Source organism: Sesamum indicum, linkage group LG9, assembly GCF_026168435.1.
Source record: "Sesamum indicum cultivar Baizhima isolate 11 linkage group LG9, ASM2616843v1, whole genome shotgun sequence".
In the NCBI taxonomy this organism is placed as follows: Eukaryota; Viridiplantae; Streptophyta; class Magnoliopsida; order Lamiales; family Pedaliaceae; genus Sesamum; species Sesamum indicum.
The window spans coordinates 18164018-18176675 of NC_142665.1; the positions used below are offsets into that span (position 1 = coordinate 18164018).

General features: G+C 35.5%; 2 protein-coding genes across 4 annotated transcripts; one reads left to right on the plus strand and one right to left on the minus strand.

The window, feature by feature from the left end:
- The first annotated feature begins 1003 nt into the window (after positions 1-1003).
- On the plus strand, positions 1004-6321 carry LOC105178185 (thiol-disulfide oxidoreductase LTO1). The gene is made up of 7 exons (XM_011101593.3): positions 1004-1291; positions 1382-1697; positions 2909-3171; positions 3261-3373; positions 5150-5297; positions 5501-5638; positions 5966-6321. The coding sequence occupies exons 1-7, from the start codon at positions 1181-1183 to the stop codon at positions 6038-6040; spliced, it is 1164 nt and encodes a 387-aa protein (XP_011099895.1). The 5' UTR covers positions 1004-1180; the 3' UTR covers positions 6041-6321.
- A 1172-nt stretch (positions 6322-7493) lies between these two features.
- Positions 7494-12458, minus strand: LOC105178184 (SNARE-associated protein-like protein). Of its 3 annotated transcripts, XR_849113.3 has the most exons (5): positions 12004-12455; positions 9810-9974; positions 8988-9036; positions 7998-8044; positions 7494-7826 (listed from the first exon to the last, which is right to left on the minus strand). XR_849113.3 is itself a non-coding variant. In XM_011101591.3 (4 exons), exons 1-3 carry the CDS (start codon positions 12242-12244, stop codon positions 8993-8995), a joined length of 450 nt encoding a protein of 149 aa, XP_011099893.1. In that variant the 5' UTR covers positions 12245-12454; the 3' UTR covers positions 7494-7826; positions 8988-8992. The 3 variants fall into 3 exon arrangements, 2 of the variants coding, with proteins under 2 accessions (XP_011099893.1, XP_088741086.1); XM_011101591.3 differs by lacking the exon at positions 7998-8044 and having other exon boundaries at positions 12004-12454; XM_088884960.1 differs by lacking the exons at positions 7494-7826; positions 7998-8044; positions 8988-9036 and adding an exon at positions 9047-9568 and having other exon boundaries at positions 12004-12458.
- Between the last annotated feature and the right edge of the window lie 200 nt (positions 12459-12658).

Here is a 12658-nt window from a genome sequence, read left to right on the forward strand (position 1 = left end):
TTCCACTTGTGTAGTGCCGCTAGATTCTGATAAGCATCACACATACATTTACTAATATTTGACAAAAGAACTATTAATTTTTCCTTTGCAAATATCTGTACAGTAACTAAATTGTAGTTGAAATTAAAATGTGAGGAATAAATAGATTTAAGATTAACTTTTAGACGAGTAATTTTGAAAAAATATCATATTTTGGCATGAAATTTATCAAATGGATCAATTTTATGTCCATTAAAAAGATATGGACAATATTAGAGTTAATTTAAAAAAATAAGGACAAAAACGAATCTTACCCAAAAAAAAATGATGAGCAAAAAAGAAATCAGACAAGATATTAAGCCACGGACTGCTTGTTAGAAAAAACGAAATGGAATAACTTTGATTGACATGGTATTTCTTTCAGCATATAATTGAATACGAGGTACAATATTCATTACCATAATCAATATATATATATACAATTTTTTATGAAATATATTCACAGAATGAAATGAAATGAGAAATATCTCACTTGCAAGCACTCCCTATGTCCCGACTTTACAACCAGCCAAACACAATCGCTGTGTTTGGTTTTATATTTTCGTATTTTTCAAGATAAGATAAAATACACTCAAAGTTTATTTTTGTGTTTTTATATGTGTTTTTCATTTTTTAACTTTCTTATATAATATAAAAGAGACATGATTTGACAATAAACAGTGATTTTTGTCTAAAATAAATACAACATTAAACATACAATATTTATATATATATATTAATATATAAAAAAGATATGATTTGACAATCAATAGTAATTTTTTTTCTCCCAAATACCAACGTCAAACCTCCACCACTTATTTTAAACTATTTTAAATTACCTCAAAATATAACTCCAAACATATAATCTATTTTTAATAAATACTTATTTATATTTATTTTTCTCTGTCTATCTCCAAAACACAAAATAAAACAGTGAAACTAACAATCCAAACACTATGAATGGAAATATGCGGATTCACATGTAAAATGTGCTTTTTGTGTTTTTGATCACTAATCAAAGTCTGAACTAGCGATTGGGCACGCCCTTGTAGTGTGAACAAGTACGACAGCCAGTGCACCACCGTGAGTCTCAGGATTCCGATTTTCCACCGCCAGAGTAAACAGACTAGAAAGCTGAAACCAGGCGCGACTGTGTGAGCTGATGATGATGGCCACGACAAGCAGCTTCTTCACCTTATCATTCTCCTCTGTTCCGTCCTATCGAACTCCTTTTCTCCATCCTCCTCGGTTTCCTATTCCTTCTCACTCTAAGGTTCGTAATCTCCTTTTTCAGATGTGTGCATTTGTGTGACATTTTTTTCAATTAGTTTGATTGTTGATGTGCTTAGCCTATTGCATGTAGAAAGGAGTTTGGGGACGAGGATTGGTGGTACTTAAAGTGAACTGTGTATCGGAGCGCAGTAAAGGTAGCGCCCAGTCCGAGTCTGAAACTACGTCATTGTCGCCTTCGTGTTCGGAATCGTCGTCTTCTTCAACCTTTATTGAGGAAGATGAGAGGAGTATCTCCGCGTACAAATGGTGTGCGGCTCTTGGAGGCATTGGATTTGCAGAGACAGGGTATTTGACTTACCTGAAGCTCACTGAAACGGACGCATTCTGCCCTATGGGAGGGGGCTCTTGCTCAACCATCCTGAACAGTGACTATTCATCTATTCTTGGTATTAACCTCATCTTTTGCTGGTATCATCTATTCATCTGATGTGTAATTTGCAGTGGCTTGCTTGTGATCCGCTGTGACTAAATTTAATGGAATTGATTGCTTTGCTTTTGTTGGCTATTAGGGTCTCCGTTTGGAAGTTTTGGACTTGAGTGTATATATGGGTGATGGAGCAGGTATATGCAAAAATGCTGATGCTATAGGCACACCAGTGGACGATATTTGGTGATAGTTGCGTACAGAGTTCTACTTCCTCGCTAGTAAGAAGAGAGGGACTCCAAAAATTGTAATTCTTGAGAGAGAGCACTTGTCAGTAAATAAACCAACAATTTTTGGGAGATGAGGCTTTATAAAAACCTCTTCTTGTCTGTTGGAACACTTCAACTGCCTGAAAGAATTTTTTATTTTTTATAGCTAGTCCATGTTGCCAGATTCATTTATTATTTTGAGATGGATCTCACCTTGCAGAAACTTTTTTGTACTTGAAAGAAAGCATTTTGAGGTGGTTGTTGGTAAAAAAAAAAAAAAATTTCTCGTGAACTCAGGGATTAATTGCAATGTTGGACTCTTATCTCAAAAAGATTGGCTTAACTCACAGTAGCTCAAACACGGTATCCCGCATGGCTGAACAGTTATTGCACATCTAGTTTTAGATATGTTTTCTTTGTGTGCTTCATAATGTTCCTAGTGACTTATACTTTCCTTTGCTTGACTTTTGTAGTTTATTAAGAGAAATTAGTTGGATGATGTTTCAACATATAGAAAGGATTACTTGTAGACCGAGTAAAACATGTGCTATCAACTAGATCTCAGAAGAAGTAGAGACGTTCAGAAAATAGTATTCGGATCGATCTTGTCGAAGAGAAGATCTATCTACTCCAAAAGGACCAAAACATGTATTCTTAAGTACAGGCTGCTTTATCCTGTTATAAATTATGTAAACTAAAGATAGTCTTTTCGTCATCTAAGGTCTTTAGTTCCGTTGTTGAATATTCGCACTGAAGGAATGTATCTGCATTTAGTCTCATACCATGTTATTCTGTCTTCACTTGGTGGGTGTTCTTGCACCTAGTTTTGAGGATTGCATGAGTCTTGGTAACCATCATTGGACCATATTGTTCTGAATCACTTAGTCAAATGAGATAATGTCACTTTAGTTGCAGGTATCCGTTCGAGAACAAAATTTAAGGTTGATATGTTTCTCTGTGCCAGGTGCTCCTCTTCCATTGTTTGGTATGCTTGCATATGGATTAGTTGCAGTCCTTGGCCTAAAACTCCAACTAGGTCCCAGAAAAATGGCATTTGACTCTGGGAAAACTGATGGTGAAATGATCTTAACTGGAATAACCACTTCCATGGCAGTAGCTAGTGCATACTTTTTATACATACTAAGCACCGAGTTTGTTGGAGAATCATGTTTATATTGTTTGGCATCAGCAGCATTATCCTTCAGCTTGTTCTTCATCACCCTTAAGGTACTTTTTAGTAAGATTATTGGTCTTTCTTGCACAATGTTTCCTTCATCCTGTAGCAATGACAAGAAACTTTTTGATCCATTTTGCAGAATTTTGGGCTGGAGAAAATTAAAAAGATGTTGGGTCCCCAATTATGCATAGCTAGCTTGGTTGTTATTGCCTTGAGCTCATCATATAATGCTTTCCCTCCTGTCTCACCAAGGTAAGCTACTATCATTGTGGTACCGATGGCCTCGAGCTATACTTGTACTTGATTATTTGAGTTCTACTAGAAGATTTATACCCGTTTGGATGCTCTCATTGAGGTAAGAAGGTTTTCTGTTTAGGTTGTAAATGTCATAGATACGATCAGTCTGGAGTTTGGACAAAGCTTTAAAGAGTTCAGCTGAATTAAATCTGGTTTCTTGATCCAGCTGATGATGAAATAAAACATTTCTGAAATGAGTTTGTCGTTGCACTGTGGTTCACTCATTAGTCAAGGAACCTTAATTTATGCTAACTCTCATGCATAGTCTCCTCGAAGTTAAAACACTGTATGGAACAAGATTGAAGTACATGCTAATGAGGTTGTTCTGTTTCTCAAATATTTATGTAACTAGATACGTAGGTCATCACTTGGAGATAAAGTAATACACGCAATAAAGAGGATCAGAATTGCATTTCTTTTGGGATGAAGCGCAAAAAATGGTCTTTCTGTGGTATGAATATAGTTCGTGTGTCTTTGACCCATCACAATCTTGCCCAAAATCATCCATCTTAACTCCAATAACTTGTGTTATAGTAGTTATTTTAACCGACTTAGTTGTATTTCATGTACAGCTTACATTTTTTAAGTATATTATTAATCTACACTCTTAAACTTGTGACTGTTATACTGCAAGAGATGCTATCTCCATCATGTGATTGTCTTGCTGGTGTCATTCAAGTATTGCAGATGCTGATATGAAAGTAAAATCCAGGAATTGAACTTAACCAGAAGCTAATAACATTGCCTGAATTTGGAATATATTTTCATTGATTGCATGCATCTGGTTCTTTTTAACCTTCTAGATGTAAATAGCTAATTTAAATCAAACAAGCATTAGACTAAATGAAGGCTTACAGAATCAATTAAACATGAAACGAGAGGATAACTAGTGCATGAAATGAAAGTGCAAAAATACTATTTCATCTGTTACATTGATTAATATTCTATTTCACAAGTTCAATATTTTCAAATGCATGCACAACAAATACCTTAAAAGAAACAAAATATAATGTTAATCATATTAGATTATTGCTATATTAAACCTTGTGAAAAGTTGATGGATTAAGCTATATGTCCAGATGTCGTATTTCTCTCATTGACCATTGTGTGCTTGATGTTGGACAGTAGTGACAATTGTTTTATTCATGCTCACCAGTGCAGTACACGAACTATTTTATATCAATCCTATAATGTTTGTCTAGTAATTGAACTTGTACCAGCAGTGCTAAAATATACTATCTTCTTTGGTTGGAATATTTGCAATTTGGATCTGGTGTGCTTCCACGAGTTACTGGTGGTGATTATCAAGATATGTTCAGCAGAGGTTCTTAGTAAAACAACTTTTCATGAATTAGGCAAGCAAAACCTTGTCAGATCAAAGATGTAGATGAGCATTCCACGATGAGCTAGAGGACTAATGATTGCATGTGGAATTGGGCAATTAAAGCCTTGTTGAGTGTAGTGTGTAAGAAAATCATGAAAAACTCATGAATAATGTGTTATAGGAACAAAATGCATAAAGCAAGGAATTTGTAAAAATAGGTCCTATCCAAAAAAAATATGTCCATGGAAGACTTTACCTGGTGATTCGGCTCATCTGCAGATAGATCCTTAAATATATTGCTAAGACTTTGATCAATCTACTTCACTCCAAGCTGCTTATGACTTTGTACCTGAAGATGACACATCCGGTGATTTTCTATATTAATTTATTCATCATATGTTCAACAGCCTGGCAGAGACGGAGATACCATATGTTGAAACGGAGATCACAAAAGAGTCCAGTCCTTTGGCCCTTTCTCTTGCAAAACATCTACGGTCAATTGGTGCAAAACTATATGGGGCTTTCTGGTGTTCACATTGTGTGGATCAGAAACAGGTATTTTCCTTTGTGCTTTACTTCCACGTTATTTGAGTGGGACACTGCCTTTACCAGTGCTTTTGTTGAATACTAGAGACCATCGTTTCATTTATTTAAAAGTTCTCAATTCCATGATGCCAAAAATAAGAAAAGAGAAAGATAAGAGAACTGCTGGACTATTTACTTTTTATGTTGCTTACTTTGTATTGCTATTGAACTAGATGTTTGGTCGTGAAGCGGCAAAACTGCTGGACTATGTAGAGTGCTACCCTGATGGAGTAAGAGAAGGGACACAAATGGCTAAGGCCTGTTTTGATGTTGAGCTTAAAGGATTCCCAACCTGGGAAATAAATGGCCAGGTGGGATACTCCTCTTGAACTTCGTTATTTAGGTTGGCTTCATGATGGATTCTTGTCTCTATAATGTTTCTAATAGCATGTATCACGAAAAATTCTTTGATCCTTAGGATGGCTACACTCCAGCTGGTTTAGTTGATACCTATAACTTTATGTGGTGTTATATATCTGTCTCATATGTCAACAAGGAGAAATGAACAACCAGTTGTATGTCCCTTTGTAATTGCTCACTGTTGTTTGCATGTTAACGTTCTGCCATTGCTCGAAAACAGTATTATTCTTTTGTAGTTGTTTCATGATGTCTCATAGGCTATATCACTCCCATCACAGGTTGTGAGCGGAGAGAAGCACTTCCCGGAGCTTGCTAGATTATCTGGATTCAAGCTTGAAGATTTAAGTCAATAAACCTAAGTCGTCCACTTTTATCTTTTCTCACTTTTGGTTTTATAAGCCCTGGATACAGTGCTTAGTAGCTAATGATATGCACACCTCTTTTCAGTCAGCTCAAGCATAAAGTTTTCCGTAAGTTTCAACTATTACTGATGCAGGAGTTAGCTTGACTGGAATCATCGTCGTACATCAGTGACTATACATGTAGTAGCTGACAATTATTGAAGCTTTTGTAGTTGGGATTCTCTTGTACTGATTGGGATCCTTAATGTCAATTATGCAGTTCATTCTGCGTCTGATGCATGCATTCTTTAGATGAGCAGTTATGTTGCAGACCGCTGACCTGATAATATTTAGTTGTTTAGCAACAAGAAGTTCTTGATGAGCTGATATTGCTTAAAGTTCTCTGGCCAAGAGGCAGGCTCAATTTTTCTCAGATAGGAATATGATGCTTTACTTGAAATGGCTTATTAATGTGATTCTGATTTTCTCCAAGGGGTATTCAGCCACCATCTTTGGCACTTGAAAGAAGGCTGGGGTCCGTAAGTTGCTCTCAATTCATCTATCTCTAAGTTTGTTTGCCCTTTCATTCGTATTCAGTTTGAGGCATGGAGTTCTATTTTTATTAGAAACGGCAATGGAGCAGGCTCCGCATGGGTTGTGTCGGACCAGAGATTTGTCTCGTTTAACTTTTGCAAGAATCAAAGAATGTGAAATTCAAATCTATAACCAATTAAAAATAGACTATCGAAGCTCCCCTCTCCAAAAGAAAAAAAAATGACACTGTATGCAAAAATATGCTAAAGTGAGAGGATGAATAAGTGTACATAGTAGAATAATAAATAATCAAATTTAAAATTTTTACGGGTGATTTCTTAATTTGCAAGCATTAGTACGTGGCTATTTCAAAATCCTCCATGCTAAAACACTATCCAGATTTTAGCAAATTACTTCATTGTCCCCTGATCTTAGTTATATTGCAAACAAGCCTTTACCGTACATCGACTTCGCTAAAATAGGGCCTTCGACTTAATTTAAAGGTGAAAGTTTCGTATCATCCCAAGATGCACATAATGCAGTGAAAAAAAAAAATTAAATAATAAGTAACAAATAATTTTGGGATCTAATGCCGCATCATGTGACCGTTTACAAAGTGGATCTCATGTGTTACGTAAATCAATTGGATGGTTTACGAAATTACCTTTCAATTGCAGCAACAAGGATCGGGTATTCAAACTTGGGTTAATTGAGACATACTCAAACCACATTTGAAGCTATTCTCCAGAGTATCATCTTATTTAAGGGGCTAAAAATCCAGTATAATTTCCAGAATGGATAAAATGAAAAAAATAAGAATCTCATAATTGTAAATTTAAATATCGACAAAGTAACACTCTGTACAAATACGGTTTCCAGAAAATGAAAGTAGGGAAGTAGCCATATATAGATCAGAGAATGAGAAAAGAAGTTGAAAAGGAAAGTAATGTTTTGAGATCAGTGGGTTAATATATATATACTCATAGTCAACAAAATCGAACTCCGATAAGATTTTTCCAAGAACAATGAAAAAAGCAAATAGAGGAAGTTCTTATGGATGAATCTAGTTAGTAGTTACCGTTGCAACTTCAGACTTGTACCAGGTCAAAAACTTGACCGTTCAACATTTGATGGTTCTCCATACATGTATAGGCTAACTGCACATTTTCGCCAAAGTTAGACCACTAAATCAAATGCCCCAAGCCTCTACCGAAAAGAAAATCTTTGCAGTCTGTCCAAGCTGCTGGCAATGTGATGCATGAACCTGTTTGCCACATTAAACACAAAAGTAAAGTCAGACTTTCTTAGATGGTCAGTTCTAGTTAGTGCTAAGAGCATACGGAAAAAGCATATAATCAGGAACACCGTGCTATTATCAAAAAAGAAAGAAAAAAGAAAATTCTTCCAAGATCATGCTTATTATCATCATGAGTACCTTTTTGAAACTGAAAAAAAGTCGGGAAACCATATTCTCATGTTCACCTGCATGTGAATCTCAACTTTAATCAACCATAAGCCGCTTTCACAATCGCACACTAATCAAATATAATACACCTTTCAATTCCAATAGAGCGTCCAAGACTTGTGACAGCAACATTCTTCCAGATATTGATTCCAAAATTCTAGTGTGCATATACAAGTATTCTATTGAATCATGCTCAACTTTTCAATCCATAAACTAAATCCAAGAAGTGCTAGAAAGAGACAATAACTTTAATTCATTACATGACACAATAAGTTAAATGGGGGAAAAAAAGACAGCCCAGAATTCAACGTGTACGTGCCTGCGTCATATACAAATTTATATGAAGCTAGGACCTAAGGGAGAATAAGTTTTTCTTTCCGATTTCCTTCAAATAAAAAGAGTATGTCTTGCATTACATCTCCAGCGGAACTTTCTGACGTAAAAATCCATGCAGCTTAGATAATGTTGCTTAACATTTTGAAAACCGAAAGCATGGTTGCTATTTGATGCTAGTCCAGCAAAGTAAACTTGTCTGTTAACAATTGAACAACAAGCATAAAAGACACACCAAATGAAACATGTATGGAATCTGTGGTAACAAAGCTCAACCTTTCATGTTGAGTTCCTCACTTCACGAGCAGAAGAAATGTGCTTATACTAAGATACATGTCTAGATTATTAACATTTTTGGTTTTTTCACCTGTTGTAGAGTCTTGCATACCAAATGCACAAAGCTGAGGCACGCATGGAATAACAACTCCTTTACTATAGCCAGACAAAAAATCAACTGACACAACAGACAGCTAAAAGTGAATTTTGTGACTAGATTAGCTGAGTCATAATCTAGTGAATCAATTAGTTGTTTCATGCTAATTTTAGTTACTAAACCTGCTACTGATATGTTAAATCCTGACAAAACTATTTGATGCATCAAATATAGATGGAAACAAAAGATCATACCTTGATTATAAAGCATGTTGTTGCCCACCGCTTTCTCCCACCAATTTTTCTGAAACACATAAAATATGAGAAATAGTATAACATGACAGTATCTAATGAGACCAATTTCTTCAACAAGGACAAATATCCAAAAACATAAAACAATAAGGCAGAGGAAGATGTTCCTGATACAAGACAGCATTAAGTAAAGCATATTCACTTTTCAAGGAAAGAAAACCTGATCAACCTCATCTCACTTATCCTCACAATACAACAATTCTGCAACTTCACTGTTCAGTAAGGTCATTCATCATTTGAAAGAGTAGAAGGAGAAAAGGATAGAACAAGAAGGTTTCTGCCTCAAAACAGCATAAAAGATGCGAAACTGCATCATTGCCCTAAAACTTCTGAACAATTTCAAACATTCCATTGACATTATCTGTTGTTCTATAAGTTAGATTCACAATGACATACTAGTTAGCACTACGACATATAACTTTCAGTTCTCCATCATATGAAACTAGTTGCTATACTTCTCTTTTCCCTCCTCATCCCTCTTCCAGTCCATCTGACCGTTGCAAAGAGTTAAGTACCCAAAGTTCCTAAACAAGTTGGCAACAAATCATTGACAGGGAGCAAACATGAATGATCAGATTAACGGAAGAAAAAAAGTGAGGCAATGCAATAGTTTTAGTTTTAGAACATTGAAGTATTTGAGCCACAACTGAAAGTTAACTAATAGGCCTGATATAATTTCTGGTATTGGCTCCTCCCTCCCCTCAACCCACAGCATAGAAAAACGAGAAAGAGGAAAGAATGATGAAGAAAAAAAGAAAGTTATACCATGTGATAACCCGGCTGACAGCATGCGGTCCATATTGTCAATTCGTCGCTGTACGGACTTCAAAACAGTATTTAATGCTTTGACCCTTTTCCTAACACCAGAAATCCTTGCAGCATGCTGCATAATGAATGGCGATGGTGCATCCTCAAGCAATTTATCAAGCTCTGAGAACATAGAGAACTTCGAATTAAGCCAAAAGGCTAATTCCACCTAATACCAAAGATGGGTGAAAATATTGTTTGGTCCCAATATAGATATCATGTTCAATTTTACAGCTATTACCATAAAGTATAATGCATCACTTTCTTGAGTGTAAGCAACACATATAACAAACTTTCAGCCTGAAAAACTTAGGAACCTAAAAAAAAGTTAAATTTATTGATTTTCAAGAAAAACAAGTATAATCATAAACTACATCTATTTAAAAAATGTTCTTTGATTTTTTCTCTTCAAAGTGTGGATTCATGGACTTTAACCTTATTTTTTTTTAAATAGAAGCACAATCACCCCTAGGTTTGCAGATATAAAATCACAAACCATATAGAAAAAGTCCGAGATCAAGGCATTGACGGATAACCACGTCATAAAAGATCAAAAACCTTAGCAGCAGCAATGGAGCTTCAATTTGGCAGAATTTCAATACTTGGAAATGTCAATTTGAGGGTTTGGAAGATTTGGAAAGTGACTGACGAACTCTTTCTCAAATTGACATGATAATCTTTCCACTAACTTGTTAATGTAAATCTCTAGACCTTCAAGCCTTGAAAGACTGGGGAGCTCACATCTGAGAACTTGGATGAACCAGAGGCCCCATGCTTTGTGTATATCAAAGTACTTTTCAATCTAATTCTCTATTCATGTCGATTCCAAATGACCCTTCCATTTAGATGCTTGAGCAGACGATCTAGTTAAGTTAGATGTCAAAGCAGGAGGGAGCTTCAGACTTGCACTTAATTTTCTTCAATAACATCTCCTAAATGAAGTATGTATTTCCCATTTTCCCTTAATAGAAAATAGCATGTATCGCAATTTGATTGGCTCACATAGTTGTTAAATAGTGCAGCTAGATTTGGCATCATACACAATTTTGAAAAGGTAAAATTTAAATTTAATAAAGCATTAACTTATACCTTAAAAATAATATGAATAATATATAAAATTTTATCCAATTAAAAGACACATGATAAATTTGGAGCCACATAAATATATCTTTTGATATGCAATTAATAATTTCCAAAGAATTGTTGCCTCCTACAAGCATATATTTATGATTAACTTCACAATGACTAAGCTCATTGCAGAGCTGACGATGTGTTGCAACGCCTAAGTAGCTGGATGATTGCGACACGTCAAAGCTAAAGAGATGTGTCACTGTGTGAAGGCATTCATTTTATAGTTCCAAGCACATCTATAAATAAAAAATTATCCAAGAATTGTAATATCAAAAGACAAGAGTATATCTGACAATTAGAAGAAAGTTCCAAATTACATGACGAAAAGAACTCAAGCATACTATCAAGAATGTCATCAAACAAGGACACCAGAACTGAGAAGGTTCGAGTAGGGCAATAAACAGGCACTCAAACCCCCTTCACCACCAAACAAATCCTCCCCACCAAACAGAAAATTAGTGGAGATCTAGTGTTGAATCCTTTCAACATGCAATTTAGAAAGCGTGCAACAATTTGATTTGCTGCATGCTTGAAAACTCCATACTAGACCACTTCATTGGGCATGAACTCACCTTGAAAAAGCACAATCAAGCTTAACAAAATTATTTAGTTGTATCCAAAATAATACGAATGGCCAAGAACTCAAACAATTTTGTCCAGTTGAAAGATATGTAAGAATCTGTAGTCACTTAAAAAGATAGTGTAGATAAATAAATCAGATATGCCGATTAATAATTTCTAAGACAATTGTTGCAAGCATGTTTCTGTTTTCAATTTTTACTATGATCAATCTCATTCACGGAAATGATGCATTTCGATCCAAATTCAAAGAGCTTATTCTCGTCTACGCAGGTGAGAAATTGTGATAGATTCAAAAGCTGAAAGAGAAATGTCACTTGTTAACGGCTATCATTTCGAGTTGCAAACACATTAGTAAATAGTCTACACACAGCAACAACAAGCAGTATTTCATCGAGACAAGAGAAAGAAAAGATAAGAATCCGGAAAAGTGGGAAAATACCTCCGGTAAGACGATCGAGGGTGAAGGCAAGTTGGTCTTGGCTGCGAGCCGTCGCTTCTGCTCTAGAATCGAAACCCGTCAGTACAGATGAAATCAAAGAGTATAAACCCTCCGCCACAGCAGAATTTGAGTTACTTGCAGTTATATCGTCGAGCTTGTCGCGGCTTACAGCGGCGGCGTCGCCGGATATGCCTACTGCAGTGGAATCATCTTGATTGTCATCTGGGTTTCCGTCCGCCATGATTGGTATTATCAGTTGAGTGGCAGTACAATTGTTCCGCTATGTTTGGTTCAAGATTTTGACGAGAGAAAATTATTAGGGCAAACGAAAATAAACCAAAAAAATCAATTGATTGATACTGGAAATAGTTAGGAAATTTGTATGAAGGCAGCAGATGATTAGAAATTGATTGCTGAAGTACCATTTATTACCTAATTTCGATCAATTATCGAAACAGATTTCATTTGTCGATTTTCAAAACATTTTGGATTAATATTTAATACAATCTTTGACGTGGGTGGATGGATCTTTAATTTTTAAATTTAATTTATGGTGAATAAGAAATTAAAGCAAAAATGTAGATGTTTTTCCCGATGTGTTGTTTATTTTTTTTTTCTGGTTTGAAACCTTTTTGTATTTTCATTTTCCTCTCTC

Bases quoted from the DNA above. Each gene is read 5' to 3' on its own strand.
- LOC105178184 (XM_011101591.3), bottom strand. From the start codon at position 12,244: ATGGCGGACGGAAACCCAGATGACAATCAAGATGATTCCACTGCAGTA. The intron at 9,975-12,003 runs GTATTTTCCCAC...CTATGTTCTCAG, and splicing joins CCTCGATCGTCTTACCGGAG to AGCTTGATAAATTGCTTGAG. The intron at 9,037-9,809 runs GTATAACTTTCT...TATGTGTTTCAG, and splicing joins GTCAGCCGGGTTATCACATG to AAAAATTGGTGGGAGAAAGC.
- LOC105178185 (XM_011101593.3), top strand. From the start codon at position 1,181: ATGATGATGGCCACGACAAGCAGCTTCTTCACCTTATCATTCTCCTCT. The intron at 1,292-1,381 runs GTTCGTAATCTC...TATTGCATGTAG, and splicing joins CTATTCCTTCTCACTCTAAG to AAAGGAGTTTGGGGACGAGG. The intron at 5,639-5,965 runs GTGGGATACTCC...CTCCCATCACAG, and splicing joins CCTGGGAAATAAATGGCCAG to GTTGTGAGCGGAGAGAAGCA.